The sequence below is a fragment of the Phyllobates terribilis genome, unplaced genomic scaffold (genome assembly GCF_046119375.1).
Source record: "Phyllobates terribilis strain yellow unplaced genomic scaffold, ASM4611937v1 Scaffold_1__5_contigs__length_1240528914, whole genome shotgun sequence".
NCBI lineage: Eukaryota > Metazoa > Chordata > Amphibia > Anura > Dendrobatidae > Phyllobates > Phyllobates terribilis.
In genome coordinates, this window is record NW_027362761.1 from 698,336,011 (window position 1) to 698,363,817 (window position 27,807).

General features: G+C 36.9%; 1 protein-coding gene across 2 annotated transcripts in view; it reads right to left on the reverse strand.

Annotated features, from left to right (window-relative positions):
• Positions 1–7,231, reverse strand: part of ARID3A (AT-rich interaction domain 3A) — a 63,716-nt gene extending 56,485 nt beyond the window's left edge. Inside the window, exons 1-2 of one of the 2 annotated variants that reach the window (XM_073685500.1) lie at positions 7,155–7,231; positions 1,698–2,305 (exon numbers count right to left, since the gene is read on the reverse strand). In XM_073685500.1, the coding sequence (XP_073541601.1) occupies positions 1,698–2,050 (353 nt within the window). In that variant the 5' untranslated portion in view covers positions 2,051–2,305; positions 7,155–7,231. Of the gene's footprint in view, positions 1–1,697; positions 2,306–7,001; positions 7,083–7,154 lie in introns of those variants that run through there. The other variant, XM_073685490.1, reaches the window with a different exon arrangement.
• Positions 7,232–27,807: the final 20,576 nt, after the last annotated feature.

The window sequence follows — 27,807 nt, forward strand, 5'->3', positions numbered from 1 at the left end:
TTAGGCCACTCCAAAGTCTTAATTTTGGTTTTCTTAAGTAATTCAGAGGTGGACTTGATGGTGTGTTTTGGATCATTGTCCTGCTGCATAGCCCAAGTGCGCTTCAGCTTCAGGAAAAGATGTCAGGACATTCTCCTTCAGGATTTTTTGGAAGACAGCAGAATTCATGGTTCCATTTATCACAGCAAGCCTTCCAGCAAAACAGAAGCAGCAGCAAAACAGCCCCAGACTATCACACTACCACCACCATATTTTACTGTTGGTATGATGTTCCTTTTCTGAAATGCTGTGTTACTTCTATGCTAGATGTAATGGGACATACACCTTGCAAAAAGTTTAACCTTTGTCTCATTAGTCCACAGAGTATTCTCCCAAAAGTCTTGGTAATCATCAGGATGTTTTCTGGCAAAACTGAGGTGAACCTTCATGTTCTTTTTGCTCAGCAGTGGTTTTTGTCTTAGAACTCTGCCATGCATGCCATTTTTGCCCAGTCTCTTTCTTATGGTGCAGTCATGAACACTGACCTTACCTGAGGTAAGTGAGGCCAACAGTTCTTTGGATGCTGTTGTGGAGTCTTGTGACCTCTTGAATGAGTCGTCGCTTGGGGTAATTTTGGTTGGCCGGCCGCTCCTGGGACGGTGCACCACTGTTCCATGTTTTTGCCATTTGTGGATAATGGCTCTCACTGTGGTTCGCCGAAGTCCCAAAGTTTTAGAAATGGCTTTTCCAGACTGATAAAAACAAAGTAATTGAGATCTCATTTGTTCCTGAATTTCTTTGGATCACAGCATGACGTCTAGCTTTGGAGGATCTTTTGGTCTACTTCACTTTGTCAGGCAGGTCCTATTTAATTGATTTCTTGATTGAGAACAGGTGTGGCCATAATCAGGCCTGTGTGTAGCTAGGGAAATTGAACTCTGCTTCCAAAGATGTGATAAAACATAAATTAACTGTGGTTTAAGAGGAGGGGGAAGGGGACGATCACTTTTTCAGAGGGCCCTGTAGGTTTGGATTTATTTTTCCCTTAACAATAAAGACCTTCATTTAAAAACTGCATTTTGTGTTTAGGTGTTATCTTTGTCTAATATTTTAGTTTGTTTTGTGATCTGAAACATTTAAGTGTGACAAACATGCAAAATAATAAGAAATCAGGAAGGGGGAAATGCTTTTTAACACCACTGTAAATGGCTGTTTTGACTCTCCCCCAATTGCCGATTACAGGGAAAAGAAGGATCCGGCATTTTAATGGTTTTATTATCATGGTAGATGAGCAGCTGCCAGGAGTCTGAAAGAGGTTAATTCACCATTGAGAGCATATGCATGTTCAGTGTATGGGGAACTTAGGAGAACTGCTCAAAAGATCTTAGATATTGAAAAAAGTGAGACATCATATATGTATACTTGAATCAATAAAACCACGAGTTTAAAATACAAAACTGTCATCTACCACTACTTTAATCAGAAAAATGGCAGAAAATAGGCCTCAAATAACTTTCTACCTGCGAGTAATTATTGCATTTATATTTGTGCCTGCTTAACATGGATAACCCTGACCCTTAGACAGGACATAAAGTGTGCAAACAAAGTTAGGAACTGCAGGAAAACACACAGATTACAAGTAGAAGGTGCATGGCCTCCCACACACAGTAACCTTACAATGGTTAGGAATGGTGGAGAGAGAAAGACTAAACACTTACAGTTCGTCCTCCTCAGAGCCCATGTCCTGGAAGTGCTCACTTTCCACATCCCTTTCTCTTTCATCCTCTGATGGCATGCTTTCCTCATCATCGTCGTCGTCTTCTTCTGAAGCAGCTGGACTTGGCTGTTGACTTAAGCCAGCAGCTGCAGCCCTCATGGCGGCAAGAGCTGCTGCCTGCGCTCGCTGCATTTTTAAGGACTCTGGCTCAGCATCTTCAGTACCGTTGGTAGGATAACCACCTTCAGGGGGAGCGCCCGCCGAATCCTGCTGAAGCTGCCTTGCTTCAAGTTCCTGCTGCAGCCGCGCCCGCTGCTGGCGCTGAAGCGTCTCCATCACCGCCTGCAGCTTCATTGCGCGGTGAGGCGGGCGAGGAGGGCCACGTACTGCCTCCTCCACCTTCTGAATGTATTAAAACTAAACAACGAAGACCAGTGGGGGGCCAGCAGCACTGAAGTCCTAGCAGTCAGCCACGTTAAAGACTCAGCATGGGTAAACTGGCATTCTTTGCATGGCAAGGTTTCAATTACTTCTTTATAAAGTGCCAGATCGAAGATTTCCTTGCTCCAACCTAGACTGGTGGCAAACCATGTGATTGCAGCATGAACTCTACAGGAGAAATAAAAAGTGGGTGTGGGGACAAAAAGACACCAAAAAGTTAGGACTAGTGTGATATCCCGTGAAGTGAGCCAAGCATTGCATTACTATAACATGATCACTAACCATGGTTACCATATAGTAACGGCCAAACAGTTGCACAATGGACAGAGGACTTTATGTAGACAGCACAAACAACAGATCACTTACAACTGACTGCAGGCATTTTTTTTAAATCACTGAAGCCATAGTACTATGGCTCAATAAAACGTACAAGTTGTAAAACCGTCCCTATAGAAGTGTATGGGGCCCTACAGTACTTCTGTATTCCTCTTCTTATTTGATATATAAGCATATGAAGAGATTAGATTATGTATGCATTTAACAAAAAAAAAATGAAACACAAGACTCCAAAGTGGTGGAGTACAGGGTTCTGATACGGTGGTAGAGTGCATAACACAGATCTTCATGGCGTCCATAGGCCTTCGTACATGGCTCTGCTGCAAGAGAATGGGCAAAGCAGGAAGCATATACAGCACTGTGAACAAGTTTTAGGCAGGTGTGCAAAAATGCTACAAAGTAAGAATGCCTTCAATAATAGAAGTGTTAATAGTTTATTTTTATCAATTAATAAAATGTCAAGTGAGCAGACAAAACAAATCTAGTGTGACCGCCCTATAGGCCTTCAAAACAGCATCAATTCTTCTAGGTACTCTTGTACACCGATTAAGAAGAAACTAGGCAGTGAGGTTGTTCCAGACACCTTCATATTGATTTGATTTTGATTTCTCTTTTATTCATTCATTTACATTTTGCTAATGTACAGTAGTTCAGTGCAGGATGTGATGTAAATGTTTTCATAAGAATTTGGGAAAGTTATGAATTGTCCTATAAATATCTGTTCTGTTCCTGATCTAAGGATCTCGGCTTTTAGTTGAGATGAATCTGTGCTGCTCTTTATGTACACGCTCAGTAGTGACCAGTGTTGGGGAGTCTGAAGTCAGGGAAATTGAGGAGTCGGAGGCTTGGCTTACTGACTCCACAGCCCTGCTTACAATGCTGGTGAACTAATTTCCCCCCAGGAGCAGCCGGCTTTCAGACTTCGAGGCGTGCATGGAGTGGCGGCTGGAAGCAACATGGAGCTGTCAATCAAAATACCAGGGCATGCTCACAGTTGCCACTCACAGTGCTGTGTAATGAAGCCATTCCGTAAAATGTATACACAGTACATAAATCTAAATTTGGTCCGTTTCATTAATTCTTCGCTAAATTGCACATTACAAAACGAACTTAAAGTAGGCCTCTTTGAAAAGTAACAAAAATGCTTAAAAAGATTTTGTCTGAGGGTGACATGTCTTCTCTCTAAGGGCAAATAGACATTATTGAGGTGGATGACAGTAGTTCCAGGTGGAACCCCATCAGTGTCTAACAGCAGCTTCTAGTTTGGCAGACCCAGCATGCACATGCATTATATGTAAAGCCATTTAGCTAAATGGCCATCGTATAGTTACAAATGCAGTTCCACAGTTACAATAGCTGGAGGTGCAGTGACCAGCCGATTGTGGCTCCACTTTGATTTTAAAAAGGGTGCTGCCTTTGGAGGACAACTGCTTTAAGGAGGAAGAACAAACTTTAAAGTTAAAAAGACTCAGCTAAAAAAAAAAAAAATGTTGAAATGGGGCAGAAAAAAAACAAAGCAAAAAAAGTACAATAAAAACCTGCTCTACCACACAGCATAGGATAATGGTGACCACACATACTGCAGTCTGCCAGATCATGATTGCTGAATGACTAGATAAGCAACCTGATACCCCACACAACTGGATGTTCAGCTACTGTGTACAGACAGCTACCTCACTGCATGTGCACTCACAAGGCAATCGGAGATACCAGGGGCCAGCCCTTCAACACTTCTGTTCTGCTTCTGGAAAAGGTTTTGTTCTAACACAGTAAACCTAATAGGTATTGTGAAAAAAATAGCAAAATTATGCAAATGTCAACAACCGATCCCTGTGTGCAATTTTACTGCATATTCTTTCAGATGAGAAAAAAAAGAGAAGAAACGTTGTGACATGTAACATGATTGCACGAGACGTGCATAGATAACCCCACACAATGGTCAAATAAAAAAAAAAAAAAGATGCTTTTGTAGACAAGTTTGCATAACTACCTAGAGCTTGCCAGAGATCATATCATCTGGAAAATACATAACATTTCATTTACAAGGGGGCAAGTTCTGTAAAACTGGAGGAAATTAAAGGGAAAACCTCCCCTCCCCCATCCCGTTGGGAGTGGGCTTAATGTATTTCCTACTAAAAAAAAATAAGGCCAGAAGAGCTGACACAACGACACAGTGTAAAACGCCTGCAGTATACGTGCTCTATTAATGTCACCGCTACTTCAACGTTCCTGTACCAACTAAAGGTTAAATATTAGTCACTATCACAGCACAAGGTCTATCTGGCCAGACAGAAAAAGACCCATGTCTGTAACAAGTCCCCATCCTCCCCACCTTTCCCAAAATAGTGCAGCAAGCAATGTACATCAAGTCTTATTTCAACATCCCCTCCCCCTACAAAAAAGGACACAACCACCCATATACACCAGGCTCCTTGTACCCCTAATGCTCCACTGACCAGCAGAGTAGATCCAAGCACTAAGTGAATGCACAGAACATGGCTCACACACTGGGTGTTCAGAGATTAAACAAATACACCAACTGGAGACTGGGTGGGAGATTAATGGAGGGAGGGGCTGTGTACCCCCTCCCCCATGGACATTAGCTCTTAATTATCTAAGCAGATAGACTGGATTAACTGACTATGTGCCACAGTAGTAGGCATGATAGAGCAGAGCCTTGGAATAGGCCATGCAGACAGGACAGTCTCCAAACATGATCTCTACCATAAACCGTAATACAGTAATCAATGGTCCAAGTAGAAAGCAGATATACTACAAGACAGGCCAAAGGCACATTCTCCTCCCAGCAGTTCCCACTCCACTTATTCCTATTTAATTTTTGGATAGAAAATATTTAACCAGAGTACTGTAAGCAGCAGAGAAACCGCCCCCCACCCCCATGAAAGTTCTGGTTTCCAGAAATACTTGTAAACAGCCAGCATGGTGTCTCTTGCCCGAGGCCAGACTTGTGCTGCAGCATTGTTCTGTGGAACAAATGGATCCAGACCAGTCAGGCAAAAGGTTAATACAGCAGCTGGAATCCCCCCCCTCCCTCTTACTATAGCTACTGGATGTTTCCAAGGAGGAGGGGAGGTGACACTCCCCAAAGTGTGCCGGTACACAGGGTCAGTGCTCCATTCTGGCACAAAGGGAGGTTTGTTTTGGACACGAGGCACAATCAATGGAAGACATTCAAGTCTCTGCCAACACTAGAGAAGTAGCACTTGGGAGAGTAGTGCCACGCAGGGCCCATCAATTCTAAGCTGCCGTGCCACGCAGGGCCCATCAATTCTAACCCGCATTGCCCCACAGGGCCCATCAATTCTAAGCGGCAGGGCCCATCAGTCCGAGACGCAGTGCCACGCAGGGCCCATCAGTCCGAGACGCAGTGCCACGCAGGGCCCATCAGTCCGAGACGCAGTGCCACGCAGGGCCCATCAGTCCGAGACGCAGTGCCACGCAGGACCCATCAGTCCGAGCCGCAGTGCCACGCAGGACCCATCAGTCCGAGCCGCAGTGCCACGCAGGACCCATCAGTCCGAGCCGCAGTGCCACGCAGGACCCATTAATTCTAAGCCACAGTTCTACAATGATAACATATCCAATCTCACCCATCCCTTGTAGACAGTGGCCCTTACGGGCAGGGTCCTCTCTCCTGTACCAGTCGCTGACTTGTATTGCTTATGATTATTATTATGTATACCCCTCTTCACATGTAAAGTGCCATAAATAAATGGCGATATAATAAGATTAGCAATTGAGAACAGGACTCCCAGTCTGATCTGTTCCCCATAAACCTGAGAGGTCCCATGTTCATTGCACTACTTTCTGAATGAAATGTGAACCTGCCTGGCACTTCCCCTCCAAGTGTGCCAGCCACCAGCCAGCTGTACACATGCCAAGCGTCCCCTTACAGAGAGGCTTCCACAAAGATACAAACAGGTTAAAGTGTACAGTTGTGTAATCTGGTGAAGCTAGCACCGAGCACCAGCCTACAGCTGGCATTTTTGTACACTCTTCGGAATGCCACCATTGTGATGGGACATCCAGACATGATAGGCTGCCACATGATCCTCTGGACAGCTGGCAGCAATGATGCCAGCACAGGGCAGGAGTTGTCAGGCCTACATAAGCAATACCCACAGGAGACAGAGCTACAGAGGCTGAGGTGCCCCTAGCCCACATGCCCGTCCCAGCACACTTTACTATGGGTGCCATAACATAGTCCATACAGTACGCACATACGTGCCCAACCCCACCCTATAGCCGGAGTGACTGCTCGGCAAAGCCCGGGCACCCGACCACCCTCCAGGTCACCCCTAAACAGCACCTGCACCCACCATCAAGTCCTCTCCAGGCAGGGACCCCCAGCCTTCACCCCACCCACGTCATCCTTCCCACCACCTCACCTCCCCTCCCCCACCAGGCCCAGAATAACACCCTGGAATAATACAAGCGGCCAGAGGTTGACTTTCCCGCTCCCCCCACCGGCTGGAGCTGGGGGTCCCCCGCCGTACCCCACTCTTACCCCCACTGTCTCCGCTGCTTTTTCTCGGAGGAGAAACTTGGGATCTGAGCGAAAGGCGGAGCCACCACGAGAGGGGGTACCTGATTGGCCACAAGCCAGGGAGAGTCGGCAAACTTCCAACCTCGTTACACTACAGAGTACTGGAGGACTAACCTTTAAAGGGAGCGTCTGCAAACAAGTGCGGATAGGGACAGTGTGTAAGTGATCATCAACAGTAGTCAGCGGAGAAGTTTAAAAATGGCCAACTAATTAAGGGAAGGTCTGCAAATTTCCCGCCGCGCAGGTCTCAGTGTGTATTGTACATAAAGCGTACTTAAGGGGTCGTGTGACAACTGCTGCACTGTACAGCGAAGCCGTTACTAAGCCGTGCCACCAGGTCACTGTACAGCCTGCAGCTCCAGGCATGGCAAGTGCAAGCATGGGCCGAATGCACCGGGAAGTGTATATATATATAGATAGATAGATAGATAGATAGATAGAAACTGCGAGCTAAATGAGCATGATACCTGGAGATGGCATATATAGGTGCATATATATCTATCTATATACATATACACCACTAAATAAATGAGTGTGATACCTGGAGATGGCTTATATAGGTGCATATATATCTATCTATATACATACACACCACTAAATAAATGAGCGTGATACCTGGAGATGGCTTATATAGGTGCATATATATCTATCTATATACATACACACCACTAAATAAATGAGCATGATACCTGGAGATGGCTTATATAGGTGCATATATATCTATCTATATACATACACACCACTAAATAAATGAGCATGATACCTGGAGATGGCTTATATAGGTGCATATATATCTATATACATACATACACACCACTAAATAAATGAGCGTGATACATGGAGATGGCTTATATAGGTGCATATATATCTATCTATATACATACACACCACTAAATAAATGAGCATGATACCTGGAGATGGCTTATATAGGTGCATATATATCTATCTATATACATACACACCACTAAATAAATGAGCGTGATACCTGGAGATGGCTTATATAGGTGCATATATATCTATATATATACATACACACCACTAAATAAATGAGTGTGATACCTGGAGATGGCTTATATAGGTGCATATATATCTATCTATATACATACACACCACTAAATAAATGAGCGTGATACCCGGAGATGGCTTATATAGGTGCATATATATCTATCTATATACATACACACCACTAAATAAATGAGTATGATACCTGGAGATGGCATATATAGGTGCATATATATCTATCTATATACATACATACCACTAAATAAATGAGCATGATACCTGGAGATGGCTTATATAGGTGCATATATATCTATCTATATACATACACACCACTAAATAAATGAGCATGATACCTGGAGATGGCTTATATAGGTGCATATATATCTATATATATACATACACACCACTAAATAAATGAGCATGATACCTGGAGATGGCTTATATAGGTGCATATATATCTATATACATACACACCACTAAATAAATGAGCATGATACCTGGAGATGGCATATATAGGTGCATATATATCTATATATATACATACACACCACTAAATAAATGAGCGTGATACCTGGAGATGGATTATATAGGTGCATATATATCTATCTATATACATACACACCACTAAATAAATGAGCGTGATACCTGGAGATGGCTTATATAGGTGCATATATATCTATCTATATACATACATACCACTAAATAAATGAGCATGATACCTGGAGATGGCTTATATAGGTGCATATATATCTATCTATATACATACACACCACTAAATAAATGAGCATGATACCTGGAGATGGCTTATATAGGTGCATATATATCTATATATATACATACACACCACTAAATAAATGAGCATGATACCTGGAGATGGCTTATATAGGTGCATATATATCTATATACATACACACCACTAAATAAATGAGCATGATACCTGGAGATGGCATATATAGGTGCATATATATCTATATATATACATACACACCACTAAATAAATGAGCGTGATACCTGGAGATGGATTATATAGGTGCATATATATCTATCTATATACATACACACCACTAAATAAATGAGCGTGATACCTGGAGATGGCTTATATAGGTGCATATATATCTATCTATATACATACATACCACTAAATAAATGAGCATGATACCTGGAGATGGCTTATATAGGTGCATATATATCTATCTATATACATACACACCACTAAATAAATGAGTGTGATACCTGGAGATGGCTTATATAGGTGCATATATATCTATATACATACACACCACTAAATAAATGAGCGTGATACCTGGAGATGGCTTATATAGGTGCATATATATCTATCAATATACATACACACCACTAAATAAATGAGCGTGATACCTGGAGATGACTTATATAGGTGCATATATATCTATATACATACACACCACTAAATAAATGAGCGTGATACCTGGAGATGGCTTATATAGGTGCATATATATCTATCTATATACATACACACCACTAAATAAATGAGCATGATACCTGGAGATGGCTTATATAGGTGCATATATATCTATCTATATACATACACACCACTAAATAAATGAGCATGATACCTGGAGATGGCTTATATAGGTGCATATATATCTATCTATATACATACACACCACTAAATAAATGAGCGTGATACCTGGAGATGGCTTATATAGGTGCATATATATCTATCTATATACATACACACCACTAAATAAATGAGCGTGATACCTGGAGATGGCTTATATAGGTGCATATATATCTATCTATATACATACACACCACTAAATAAATGAGCATGATACCTGGAGATGGCTTATATAGATGCATATATATCTATATATATACATACACACCACTAAATAAATGAGTGTGATACCTGGAGATGGCTTATATAGGTGCATATATATCTATCTATATACATACACACCACTAAATAAATGAGCGTTATACCTGGAGATGGCTTATATAGGTGCATATATATCTATATACATACACACCACTAAATAAATGAGCGTGATACCTGGAGATGGCTTATATAGGTGCATATCTATCTATATACATACACACCACTAAATAAATGAGCGTTATACCTGGAGATGGCTTATATAGGTGCATATATATCTATCTATATACATACACACCACTAAATAAATGAGCATGATACCTGGAGATGGCTTATATAGGTGCATATATATCTATATATATACATACATACATACCACTAAATAAATGAGCGTGATACCTGGAGATGGCTTATATAGGTGCATATATATCTATATATATACATACATACATACCACTAAATAAATGAGTGTGATACCTGGAGATGGCTTATATAGGTGCATATATATCTATCTATATACATACACACCACTAAATAAATGAGCGTGATACCTGGAGATGGCTTATATAGGTGCATATATATCTATCTATATACATACATACATACCACTAAATAAATGAGCGTGATACCTGGAGATGGCTTATATAGGTGCATATATATCTATATATATACATACATACATACCACTAAATAAATGAGTGTGATACCTGGAGATGGCTTATATAGGTGCATATATATCTATCTATATACATACACACCACTAAATAAATGAGCGTTATACCTGGAGATGGCTTATATAGGTGCATATATATCTATATACATACACACCACTAAATAAATGAGCGTGATACCTGGAGATGGCTTATATAGGTGCATATCTATCTATATACATACACACCACTAAATAAATGAGCGTTATACCTGGAGATGGCTTATATAGGTGCATATATATCTATCTATATACATACACACCACTAAATAAATGAGCATGATACCTGGAGATGGCTTATATAGGTGCATATATATCTATATATATACATACATACATACCACTAAATAAATGAGCATGATACCTGGAGATGGCTTATATAGGTGCATATATATCTATATATATACATACATACATACCACTAAATAAATGAGTGTGATACCTGGAGATGGCTTATATAGGTGCATATATATCTATCTATATACATACACACCACTAAATAAATGAGCGTGATACCTGGAGATGGCTTATATAGGTGCATATATATCTATCTATATACATACACACCACTAAATAAATGAGCGTGATACCTGGAGATGGCTTATATAGGTGCATATATATCTATCTATATACATACATACACACCACTAAATAAATGAGCGTGATACCTGGAGATGGCTTATATAGGTGCATATATATCTATCTATATACATACACACCACTAAATAAATGAGCGTGATACCTGGAGATGGCTTATATAGGTGCATATATATCTATATACATACACACCACTAAATAAATGAGTGTGATACCTGGAGATGGCTTATATAGGTGCATATATATCTATATACATACATAGACACCACTAAATAAATGAGCGTGATACCTGGAGATGGCTTATATAGGTGCATATATATCTATATACATACACACCACTAAATAAATGAGCGTGATACCTGGAGATGGCTTATATAGGTGCATATATATCTATCTATATACATACATACACACCACTAAATAAATGAGCGTGATACCTGGAGATGGCTTATATAGGTGCATATATATCTATCTACATACATACACACCACTAAATAAATGAGTGTGATACCTGGAGATGGCTTATATAGGTGCATATATATCTATCTATATACATACATACCACTAAATAAATGAGCGTGATACCTGGAGATGGCTTATATAGGTGCATATATATCTATCTATATACATACACACCACTAAATAAATGAGCGTGATACCTGGAGATGGCTTATATAGGTGCATATATATCTATCTATATACATACACACCACTAAATAAATGAGCGTGATACCTGGAGATGGCTTATATAGGTGCATATATATCTATCTATATACATACACACCACTAAATAAATGAGCATGATACCTGGAGATGGCTTATATAGGTGCATATATATCTATATACATACACACCACTAAATAAATGAGCATGATACCTGGAGATGGCTTATATAGGTGCATATATATCTATCTATATACATACACACCACTAAATAAATGAGCATTATACCTGGAGATGGCTTATATAGGTGCATATATATCTATTAATATACATGCACACACACCACTAAATAAATGAGTGTGATACCTGGAGATGGCTTATATAGGTGCATATATATCTATCTATATACATACACACCACTAAATAAATGAGCATGATACCTGGAGATGGCTTATATAGGTGCATATATATCTATCTATATACATACACACCACTAAATAAATGAGCATTATACCTGGAGATGGCTTATATAGGTGCATATATATCTATTAATATACATACACACACACCACTAAATAAATGAGTGTGATACCTGGAAATGGCTTATATAGGTGCATATATATCTATCTATATACATCCACACCACTAAATAAATGAGTGTGATACCTGGAGATGGCTTATATAGGGGCATATATATCTATCTATATACATACATACACACCACTAAATAAATGAGCGTGATACCTGGAGATGGCTTATATAGGTGCATATATATCTATTAATATACATACACACACACCACTAAATAAATGAGTGTGATACCTGGAAATGGCTTATATAGGTGCATATATATCTATCTATATACATCCACACCACTAAATAAATGAGTGTGATACCTGGAGATGGCTTATATAGGTGCATGTATATCTATCTATATACATACACACCACTAAATAAATGAGTGTGATACCTGGAGATGGCTTATATAGGTGCATATATATCTATCTATACACGTACACACCACTAAATAAATGAGCGTGATACCTGGAGATGGCTTATATAGGTGCATATATATCTATCTATATACATCCACACCACTAAATAAATGAGCGTGATACCTGGAGATGGCTTATATAGGTGCATATATATCTATCTATATACATACACACACACCACTAAATAAATGAGCGTGATACCTGGAGATGGCTTATATAGGTGCATATATATCTATCTATATACATCCACACCACTAAATAAATGAGTGTGATACCTGGAGATGGCTTATATAGGGGCATATATATCTATCTATATACATACACACCACTAAATAAATGAGCATGATACCTGGAGATGGCTTATATAGGTGCATATATATCTATCTATATACATCCACACCACTAAATAAATGAGTGTGATACCTGGAGATGGCTTATATAGGTGCATATATATCTATCTATACACATACACACCACTAAATAAATGAGTGTGATACCTGGAGATGGCTTATATAGGTGCATATATATCTATCTATATACATCCACACCACTAAATAAATGAGTGTGATACCTGGAGATGGCTTATATAGGTGCATATATATCTATCTATATACATACACACCAGTAAATAAATGAGCATGATACCTGGAGATGGCTTATATAGGTGCATATATATCTATCTATATACATACACACCACTAAATAAATGAGTGTGATACCTGGAGATGGCTTATATAGGGGCATATATATCTATCTATATACATACACACCACTAAATAAATGAGCGTGATACCTGGAGATGGCTTATATAGGTGCATATATATCTATATACATACACACCACTAAATAAATGAGCGTGATACCTGGAGATGGCTTATATAGGTGCATATCTATCTATCTATATACATACACACCACTAAATAAATGAGCGTGATACCTGGAGATGGCTTATATAGGTGCATATATATCTATCTATATACATACACACCACTAAATAAATGAGCATGATACCTGGAGATGGATTATATAGGTACATATATATCTATCTATATACATACATACCACTAAATAAATGAGCGTGATACCTGGAGATGGCTTATATAGGTGCATTTATATCTATCTATATACATACACACCACTAAATAAATGAGCGTGATATCTGGAGATGGCTTATATAGGTGCATATATATCTATCTATATACATACACACCACTAAATAAATGAGCATGATACCTGGAGATGGATTATATAGGTACATATATATCTATCTATATACATACATACACACCACTAAATAAATGAGCGTGATACCTGGAGATGGCTTATATAGGTGCATATATATCTATCTATATACATACACACCACTAAATAAATGAGCATGATACCTGGAGATGGATTATATAGGTACATATATATCTATCTATATACATACATACACACCACTAAATAAATGAGCGTGATACCTGGAGATGGCTTATATAGGTGCATATATATCTATCTATATACATACACACCACTAAATAAATGAGCGTGATACCTGGAGATGGCTTATATAGGTGCATATATATCTATATACATACACACCACTAAATAAATGAGCATGATACCTGGAGATGGCTTATATAGGTGCATATATATCAATCTATATACATACACACCACTAAATAAATGAGCGTGATACCTGGAGATGGCTTATATAGGTGCATATATATCTATCTATATACATACACACCACTAAATAAATGAGCGTGATACCTGGAGATGGCTTATATAGGTGCATATATATCTATCTATATACATACACACCACTAAATAAATGAGCATGATACCTGGAGATGGCTTATATAGGTGCATATATATCTATCTATATACATACACACCACTAAATAAATGAGCGTGATACCTGGAGATGGCTTATATAGGTGCATATATATCTATCTATATACATACACACCACTAAATAAATGAGCGTGATACCTGGAGATGGCTTATATAGATGCATATATATCTATCTATATACATACACACCACTAAATAAATGAGTGTGATACCTGGAGATGGCTTATATAGGTGCATATATATCTATCTATATACATACACACCACTAAATAAATGAGCGTTATACCTGGAGATGGCTTATATAGGTGCATATATATCTATATACATACACACCACTAAATAAATGAGCGTGATACCTGGAGATGGCTTATATAGGTGCATATCTATCTATATACATACACACCACTAAATAAATGAGCGTTATACCTGGAGATGGCTTATATAGGTGCATATATATCTATCTATATACATACACACCACTAAATAAATGAGCATGATACCTGGAGATGGCTTATATAGGTGCATATATATCTATATATATACATACATACATACCACTAAATAAATGAGCGTGATACCTGGAGATGGCTTATATAGGTGCATATATATCTATCTATATACATACACACCACTAAATAAATGAGCGTGATACCTGGAGATGGCTTATATAGGTGCATATATATCTATCTATATACATACACACCACTAAATAAATGAGCGTTATACCTGGAGATGGCTTATATAGGTGCATATATATCTATATACATACACACCACTAAATAAATGAGCGTGATACCTGGAGATGGCTTATATAGGTGCATATCTATCTATATACATACACACCACTAAATAAATGAGCGTTATACCTGGAGATGGCTTATATAGGTGCATATATATCTATCTATATACATACACACCACTAAATAAATGAGCATGATACCTGGAGATGGCTTATATAGGTGCATATATATCTATATATATACATACATACATACCACTAAATAAATGAGCGTGATACCTGGAGATGGCTTATATAGGTGCATATATATCTATCTATATACATACACACCACTAAATAAATGAGCGTGATACCTGGAGATGGCTTATATAGGTGCATATATATCTATCTATATACATACACACCACTAAATAAATGAGCGTGATACCTGGAGATGGCTTATATAGGTGCATATATATCTATCTATATACATACATACACACCACTAAATAAATGAGCGTGATACCTGGAGATGGCTTATATAGGTGCATATATATCTATCTATATACATACACACCACTAAATAAATGAGCGTGATACCTGGAGATGGCTTATATAGGTGCATATATATCTATATACATACACACCACTAAATAAATGAGTGTGATACCTGGAGATGGCTTATATAGGTGCATATATATCTATATACATACATAGACACCACTAAATAAATGAGCGTGATACCTGGAGATGGCTTATATAGGTGCATATATATCTATATACATACACACCACTAAATAAATGAGCGTGATACCTGGAGATGGCTTATATAGGTGCATATATATCTATCTATATACATACATACACACCACTAAATAAATGAGCGTGATACCTGGAGATGGCTTATATAGGTGCATATATATCTATCTATATACATACACACCACTAAATAAATGAGTGTGATACCTGGAGATGGCTTATATAGGTGCATATATATCTATCTATATACATACATACCACTAAATAAATGAGCGTGATACCTGGAGATGGCTTATATAGGTGCATATATATCTATCTATATACATACACACCACTAAATAAATGAGCGTGATACCTGGAGATGGCTTATATAGGTGCATATATATCTATCTATATACATACACACCACTAAATAAATGAGCGTGATACCTGGAGATGGCTTATATAGGTGCATATATATCTATCTATATACATACACACCACTAAATAAATGAGCATGATACCTGGAGATGGCTTATATAGGTGCATATATATCTATATACATACACACCACTAAATAAATGAGCATGATACCTGGAGATGGCTTATATAGGTGCATATATATCTATCTATATACATACACACCACTAAATAAATGAGTGTGATACCTGGAGATGGCTTATATAGGTGCATATATATCTATTAATATACATACACACACACCACTAAATAAATGAGTGTGATACCTGGAGATGGCTTATATAGGTGCATATATATCTATCTATATACATACACACCACTAAATAAATGAGCATGATACCTGGAGATGGCTTATATAGGTGCATATATATCTATCTATATACATACACACCACTAAATAAATGAGCATTATACCTGGAGATGGCTTATATAGGTGCATATATATCTATTAATATACATACACACACACCACTAAATAAATGAGTGTGATACCTGGAAATGGCTTATATAGGTGCATATATATCTATCTATATACATCCACACCACTAAATAAATGAGTGTGATACCTGGAGATGGCTTATATAGGGGCATATATATCTATCTATATACATACATACACACCACTAAATAAATGAGCGTGATACCTGGAGATGGCTTATATAGGTGCATGTATATCTATCTATATACATACACACCACTAAATAAATGAGTGTGATACCTGGAGATGGCTTATATAGGTGCATATATATCTATCTATACACATACACACCACTAAATAAATGAGCGTGATACCTGGAGATGGCTTATATAGGTGCATATATATCTATCTATATACATCCACACCACTAAATAAATGAGCGTGATACCTGGAGATGGCTTATATAGGTGCATATATATCTATCTATATACATACACACACACCACTAAATAAATGAGCGTGATACCTGGAGATGGCTTATATAGGTGCATATATATCTATCTATATACATCCACACCACTAAATAAATGAGTGTGATACCTGGAGATGGCTTATATAGGGGCATATATATCTATCTATATACATACACACCACTAAATAAATGAGCATGATACCTGGAGATGGCTTATATAGGTGCATATATATCTATCTATATACATCCACACCACTAAATAAATGAGTGTGATACCTGGAGATGGCTTATATAGGTGCATATATATCTATCTATACACATACACACCACTAAATAAATGAGTGTGATACCTGGAGATGGCTTATATAGGTGCATATATATCTATCTATATACATCCACACCACTAAATAAATGAGTGTGATACCTGGAGATGGCTTATATAGGTGCATATATATCTATCTATATACATACACACCACTAAATAAATGAGTGTGATACCTGGAGATGGCTTATATAGGTGCATATATATCTATCTATATACATACACACCAGTAAATAAATGAGCATGATACCTGGAGATGGCTTATATAGGTGCATATATATCTATCTATATACATACACACCACTAAATAAATGAGTGTGATACCTGGAGATGGCTTATATAGGGGCATATATATCTATCTATATACATACACACCACTAAATAAATGAGCGTGATACCTGGAGATGGCTTATATAGGTGCATATATATCTATATACATACACACCACTAAATAAATGAGCGTGATACCTGGAGATGGCTTATATAGGTGCATATCTATCTATCTATATACATACACACCACTAAATAAATGAGCGTGATACCTGGAGATGGCTTATATAGGTGCATATATATCTATCTATATACATACACACCACTAAATAAATGAGCATGATACCTGGAGATGGATTATATAGGTACATATATATCTATCTATATACATACATACCACTAAATAAATGAGCGTGATACCTGGAGATGGCTTATATAGGTGCATTTATATCTATCTATATACATACACACCACTAAATAAATGAGCGTGATATCTGGAGATGGCTTATATAGGTGCATATATATCTATCTATATACATACACACCACTAAATAAATGAGCATGATACCTGGAGATGGATTATATAGGTACATATATATCTATCTATATACATACATACACACCACTAAATAAATGAGCGTGATACCTGGAGATGGCTTATATAGGTGCATTTATATCTATCTATATACATACACACCACTAAATAAATGAGTGTGATACCTGGAGATGGCTTATATAGGTGCATATATATCTATCTATATACATACATACACACCACTAAATAAATGAGCGTGATACCTGGAGATGGCTTATATAGGTGCATTTATATCTATCTATATACATACACACCACTAAATAAATGAGTGTGATACCTGGACATGGCTTATATAGGTGCATATATATCTATCTATATACATACACACCACTAAATAAATGAGCGTGATACCTGGAGATGGCTTATATAGGTGCATACATATCTATATACATACACACCACTAAATAAATGAGCGTGATACCTGGAGATGGCTTATATAGGTGCATATCTATCTATCTATATACATACACACCACTAAATAAATGAGCGTGATACCTGGAGATGGCATATATAGGTGCATATATATCTATCTATATACATACACACCACTAAATAAATGAGCATGATACCTGGAGATGGCTTATATAGGGGCATATATATCTATCTATATACATACACACCACTAAATAAATGAGCATGATACCTGGAGATGGCTTATATAGGTGCATATATATCTATCTATATACATACACACCACTAAATAAATGAGCGTGATACCTGGAGATGGCTTATATAGGTGCATATATATCTATCTATATACATCCACACCACTAAATAAATGAGTGTGATACCTGGAGATGGCTTATATAGGGGCATATATATCTATCTATATACATACACACCACTAAATAAATGAGCATGATACCTGGAGATGGCTTATATAGGTGCATATATATCTATCTATATACATCCACACCACTAAATAAATGAGTGTGATACCTGGAGATGGCTTATATAGGTGCATATATATCTATCTATACACATACACACCACTAAATAAATGAGTGTGATACCTGGAGATGGCTTATATAGGTGCATATATATCTATCTATATACATCCACACCACTAAATAAATGAGTGTGATACCTGGAGATGGCTTATATAGGTGCATATATATCTATCTATATACATACACACCACTAAATAAATGAGCATGATACCTGGAGATGGCTTATATAGGTGCATATATATCTATCTATATACATACACACCACTAAATAAATGAGTGTGATACCTGGAGATGGCTTATATAGGGGCATATATATCTATCTATATACATACACACCACTAAATAAATGAGCGTGATACCTGGAGATGGCTTATATAGGTGCATATCTATCTATCTATATACATACACACCACTAAATAAATGAGCGTGATACCTGGAGATGGCTTATATAGGTGCATATATATCTATATATATACATACATACATACCACTAAATAAATGAGCGTGATACCTGGAGATGGCTTATATAGGTGCATATATATCTATCTATATACATACACACCACTAAATAAATGAGCGTGATACCTGGAGATGGCTTATATAGGTGCATATATATCTATCTATATACATACACACCACTAAATAAATGAGCGTGATACCTGGAGATGGCTTATATAGGTGCATTTATATCTATCTATATACATACACACCACTAAATAAATGAGCGTGATATCTGGAGATGGCTTATATAGGTGCATATCTATCTATTATCTATCTATATACATACACACCACTAAATAAATGAGCATGATACCTGGAGATGGATTATATAGGTACATATATATCTATCTATATACATACATGCACACCACTAAATAAATGAGCGTGATACCTGGAGATGGCTTATATAGGTGCATTTATATCTATCTATATACATACACACCACTAAATAAATGAGTGTGATACCTGGAGATGGCTTATATAGGTGCATATATATCTATCTATATACATACATACACACCACTAAATAAATGAGCGTGATACCTGGAGATGGCTTATATAGGTGCATTTATATCTATCTATATACATACACACCACTAAATAAATGAGCGTGATACCTGGAGATGGCTTATATAGGTGCATATATATCTATATACATACACACCACTAAATAAATGAGCATGATACCTGGAGATGGCTTATATAGGTGCATATCTATCTATCTATATACATACACACCACTAAATAAATGAGCGTGATACCTGGAGATGGCATATATAGGTGCATATATATCTATCTATATACATACACACCACTAAATAAATGAGCATGATACCTGGAGATGGATTATATAGGTACATATATATCTATCTATATACATACATACACACCACTAAATAAATGAGCGTGATACCTGGAGATGGCTTATATAGGTGCATATATATCTATCTATATACATACACACCACTAAATAAATGAGTGTGATACCTGGAGATGGCTTATATAGGTGCATATATATCTATCTATATACATACACACCACTAAATAAATGAGCATGATACCTGGAGATGGCTTATATAGGTGCATATATATCTATCTATATACATACACACCACTAAATAAATGAGCGTGATACCTGGAGATGGCCTATATAGGTGCATATATATCTATCTATATACATACACACCACTAAATAAATGAGTGTGATACCTGGAGATGGCTTATATAGGTGCATATATATGTATCTGTATACATACACACCACTAAATAAATGAGCGTGATACCTGGAGATGGCTTATATAGGTGAATATATATCTATATACATACATACACACCACTAAATAAATGAGCGTGATACCTGGAGATGGCTTATATAGGTGCATATATATCTATATACATACATACACACCACTAAATAAATGAGTGTGATACCTGGAGATGGCTTATATAGGTGCATATATATCTATCTATATACATACACACCACTAAATAAATGAGTGTGATACCTGGAGATGGCTTATATAGGTGCATATATATCTATCTATATACATACACACCACTAAATAAATGAGTGTGATACCTGGAGATGGCTTATATAGGTGCATATATATCTATATACATACACACCACTAAATAAATGAGCGTGATACCTGGAGGTGGCTTATATAGGTGCATATATATCTATCTATATACATACATACTACTAAATAAATGAGCATGATACCTGGAGGTGGCTTATATAGGTGCATATATATCTATCTATATACATACACACCACTAAATAAATGAGTGTGATACCTGGAGATGGCTTATATAGGTGCATATATATCTATATACATACATACACACTACTAAATGAATGAGCATGATACCTGGAGATGGCTTATATAGGTGCATATATATCTATCTATATACATACACACCACTAAATAAATGAGCGTGATACCTGGAGATGGCTTATATAGGTGCATATATATCTATCTATATACATACACACCACTAAATAAATTAGCGTGATACCTGGAGATAGCTTATATAGGTGCATATATATCTTTCTATATACGTACACACCACTAAATAAATGAGCATGATACCTGGAGATGGCTTATATAGGTGCATATATATCTATCTATATACGTACACACCACTAAATAAATGAGCATGATACCCGGAGATGGCTTATATAGGTGCATATATATCTATCTATATACATACACACCACTAAATAAATGAGCGTGATACCTGGAGATGGCTTATATAGGTGCATATATATCTATCTATATACATACACACCACTAAATAAATTAGCGTGATACCTGGAGATAGCTTATATAGGTGCATATATATCTATCTATATACGTACACACCACTAAATAAATGAGCATGATACCTGGAGATGGCTTATATAGGTGCATATATATCTATCTATATACATACACACCACTAAATAAATGAGCGTGATACCTGGAGATGGCTTATATAGGTGCATATATATCTATCTATATACATACACACCACTAAATAAATGAGTGTGATACCTGGAGATGGCTTATATAGGTGCATATATATCTATCTATATACATACACACCACTAAATAAATGAGCATGATACCTGGAGATGGCTTATATAGGTGCATATATATCTCCATACATACACACCACTAAATAAATGAGTGTGATACCTGGAGATGGCTTATATAGGTGCATATATATCTATCTATATACATACACACCACTAAATAAATGAGTGTGATACCTGAAGATGGCTTATATAGGTGCATATATATCTATCTATATACATACACACCACTAAATAAATGAGCGTGATACCTGGAGATGGCTTATATAGGTGCATATATATCTATCTATATACATACACACCACTAAATAAATGAGTGTGATACCTGAAGATGGCTTATATAGGTGCATATATATCTATCTATATACATACACACCACTAAATAAATGAGTGTGATACCTGGAGATGGCTTATATAGGTGCATATATATCTATCTATATACATACACACCACTAAATAAATGAGTGTGATACCTGGAGATGGCTTATATAGGTGCATATATATCTATCTATATACATACATACACACCACTAAATAAATGAGCATGATACCTGGAGATGGCTTATATAGGTGCATATATATCTATCTATCTATATACATACACACCACTAAATAAATGAGTGTGATACCTGGAGATGGCTTATATAGGTGCATATATATCTATCTATATCCATACACACCACTAAATAAATGAGTGTGATACCTGAAGATGGCTTATATAGGTGCATATATATCTATCTATATCCATACACACCACTAAATAAATGAGTGTGATACCTGGAGATGGCTTATATAGGTGCATATATATCTATCTATATACATACACACCACTAAATAAATGAGCGTGATACCTGGAGATGGCTTATATAGGTGCATATATATCTATCTATATACATACACACCACTAAATAAATGAGTGTGATACCTGGAGATGGCTTATATAGGTGCATATATATCTATCTATATACATACACACCACTAAATAAATGAGTGTGATACCTGGAGATGGCTTATATAGGTGCATATATATCTATCTATATACATACATACACACCACTAAATAAATGAGCATGATACCTGGTGATGGCTTATATAGGTGCATATATATCTATCTATCTATATACATACACACCACTAAATAAATGAGTGTGATACCTGGAGATGGCTTATATAGGTGCATATATATCTATCTATATCCATACACACCACTAAATAAATGAGCGTGATACCTGGAGATGGCTTATATAGGTGCATATATATCTATCTATATACATACATACACACCACTAAATAAATGAGTGTGATACCTGGAGATGGCTTATATAGGTGCATATATATCTATCTATATACATACACACCACTAAATAAATGAGCATGATACCTGGAGATGGATTATATAGGTACATATATATCTATCTATATACATACATACACACCACTAAATAAATGAGCATGATACCTGGAGATGGCTTATATAGGTGCATATATATCTATCTATATACATACACACCACTAAATAAATGAGCGTGATACCTGGAGATGGCTTATATAGGTGCATATATATCTATCTATATACATACATACACACCACTAAATAAATGAGCATGATACCTGGAGATGGCTTATATAGGTGCATATATATCTATCTATATACATACACACCACTAAATAAATGAGCGTAATACCTGGAGATGGCTTATATAGGTGCATATATATCTATATACATACATACACACCACTAAATAAATGAGCGTGATACCTGGAGATGGCTTATATAGGTGCATATATATCTATCTATATACATACACACCACTAAATAAATGAGCGTGATACCTGGAGATGGCTTATATAGGTGCATATATATCTATATACATACACACCACTAAATAAATGAGCGTGATACCTGGAGATGGCTTATATAGGTGCATGTATATCTATCTATATACATACACACCACTAAATAAATGAGCGTGATACCTGGAGATGGCTTATATAGGTGCATATATATCTATCTATATACATACACACCACTAAATAAATGAGCGTGATACCTGGAGATGGCTTATATAGGTGCATATATATCTATATACATACACACCACTAAATAAATGAGCGTGATACCTGGAGATGGCTTATATAGGTGCATGTATATCTATCTATATACATACACACCACTAAATAAATGAGCGTGATACCTGGAGATGACTTATGTAGGTGCATATATATCTATCTATATACATACACACCATTAAATAAATGAGTGTGATACCTGGAGATGGCATATATAGGTGTATATATATCTATCTATATACATACACACCACTAAATAAATGAGCATGATACCTGGAGATGGCTTATATAGGTGCTTATATATCTATCTATATACATACATACACACCACTAAATAAATGAGCGTGATAGCTGGAGATGGCTTATATAGGTGCATATATATCTATCTATATACATACACAGCACTAAATAAATGAGTGTGATACCTGGAGATGGCTTATATAGGTGCATATATATATCTATCTATATACATACCCACCACTAAATAAATGGGCATGATACCTGGAGATGGCTTATATAGGTGCATATATATCTATCTATATACATACATACCACTAAATAAATGAGTGTGATACCTGGAGATGGCTTATATAGGTGCATATATATCTATCTATATACATACACAGCACTAAATAAATGAGTGTGATACCTGGAGATGGCTTATATAGGTGCATATATATATCTATCTATATACATACCCACCACTAAATAAATGGGCATGATACCTGGAGATGGCTTATATAGGTGCATATATATCTATCTATATACATACATACCACTAAATAAATGAGCGTGATACCTGGAGATGGCTTATATAGGTGCATATATATCTATGTATATACATACACACCACTAAATAAATGAGCGTGATACCTGGAGATTGCTTATATAGGTGCATATATATCTATCTATATACATACACACCACTAAATAAATGAGTGTGATATCTGGAGATGGCTTATATAGGTGCATATATATCTATCTATACACATACACACCCCTAAATAAATGAGTGTGATACCTGGAGATGGCTTATATAGGTGCATATATATCTATCTATATACATACACACCACTAAATAAATGAGTGTGATACCTGGAGATGGCATATATAGGTGCATATATATCTATCTATATACATACATACCACTAAATAAATGAGCGTGATACCTGGAGATGGCTTATATAGGTGCATATATATCTATCTATATACATACATACCACTAAATAAATGAGTGTGATACCTGGAGATGGCATATATAGGTGCATATAGAGTACAGACCAAAAGTTTGGACACACCTTCTCATTTAAAGATTTTTCTGTATTTTCAAGACTTTGAATATTGTACATTCACACTGAAGGCATCAAAACTATGAATTAACACATGTGGAATTATATACTTAACAAAAAAGTGTGAAACAACTGAAAATATGTCTTATATTCTAGGTTCTTCAAAGTAGCCACCTTTTGCTTTGATGACTGCTTTGCACACTCTTGGCATTCTCTTGATGAGCTTCAAGAGGTAGTCACCGGAAATGGTCTTCCAACAATCTTGAAGGAGTTCCCAGAGATCCTTAGCACTTGTTGGCCCTTTTGTCTTCACTCTGCAGTCCAGCCCACCCCAAACCATCTCGATTGGGTTCAGGTCTGGTGACTGTGGAGGCCAGGTCATCTGGCGTAGCACCCCATCACTCTCCTTCTTGGTCAAATAGCCCTTACACAGCCTGAAGGTGTGTTTGGGGTCATTGTCCTGTTGAAAAATAAATGATGGTCCAACTAAACGCAAACCGGATGGAATAGCATGCCGCTGCAAAATGCTGTGGTAGCCATGCTGGTTCCGTATGCCTTCAATTTTGAATAAATCCCCAACAGTGTCACCAGCAAAGCACCCCCACACCATCACACCTCCTCCTCCATGCTTCACGGTGGGAACCAGACATGTAGAGTCAATCCATTCACCTTTTCGGCGTCGCACAAAGACACGGTGGTTGGAACCAAAGATCTCAAATTTGGACTCATCAGAACAAAGCACAGATTTCCACTGGTCTGATGTCCATTCCTTGTGTAGTTTAACCCAAACAAGTCTCTTCTGCTTGCTGCCTGTCCTTAGCAGTGGTTTCCTAGCAGCTATTTTACCATGAAGGCCTGCTGCACAAAGTCTCCTCTTAACAGTTGTTGTAGAGATGTGTCTGCTGCTAGAACTCGGCGTGGCATTGACCTGGTCTCTAATCTGAGCTGCTGTTAACCTGCGATTTCTGAGGCTGGTGACTTGGATAAACTTATCCTCAGAAGCAGAGGTGACTCTTGGTCTTCCTTTCCTGGGGCGGTCCTCATGTGAGCCAGTTTCTTTGTAGTGCTTGATGGTTTTTGCAACTGCACTTGGGGACACTTTCAAAATTTTCCCAATTTTTCGGACTGACTGACCTTCATTTCTTAAAGTAATGATGGCCACTCGTTTTTCTTTACTTAGCTGCTTTTTTTCTTGCCATAATAAAAATTCTAACAGTCTATTCAGTAGGACTATCAGCTGTGTATCCACCTGACTTCTGCACAACACAACTGATGGTCCCAACCCCATTTATAAGGCAAGAAATCCCACTTATTAAACCTGACAGGGGACACCTGTAAGTGAAAACCATTTCCGGTGACTACCTGTTGAAGCTCATCAAGAGAATGCCAAGAGTGTGCAAAGCAGTCATCAAAGCAAAAGGTGGCTACTTTGAAGAACCTAGAATATAAGACATATTTTCAGTTGTTTCACACTTTTTTGTTAAGTATATAATTCCACATGTGTTAATTCATAGTTTTGATGACTTCAGTGTGAATGTACAATTTTCATAGTCATGAAAATACAGACAAATCTTCAAATGAGAAGGTGTGTCCAAACTTTTGGTCTGTACGGTATATCTATCTATATACATACATACCACTAAATAAATGAGCGTGATACCTGGAGATATATAGGCTTATATAGGTGCATATATATCTATCTA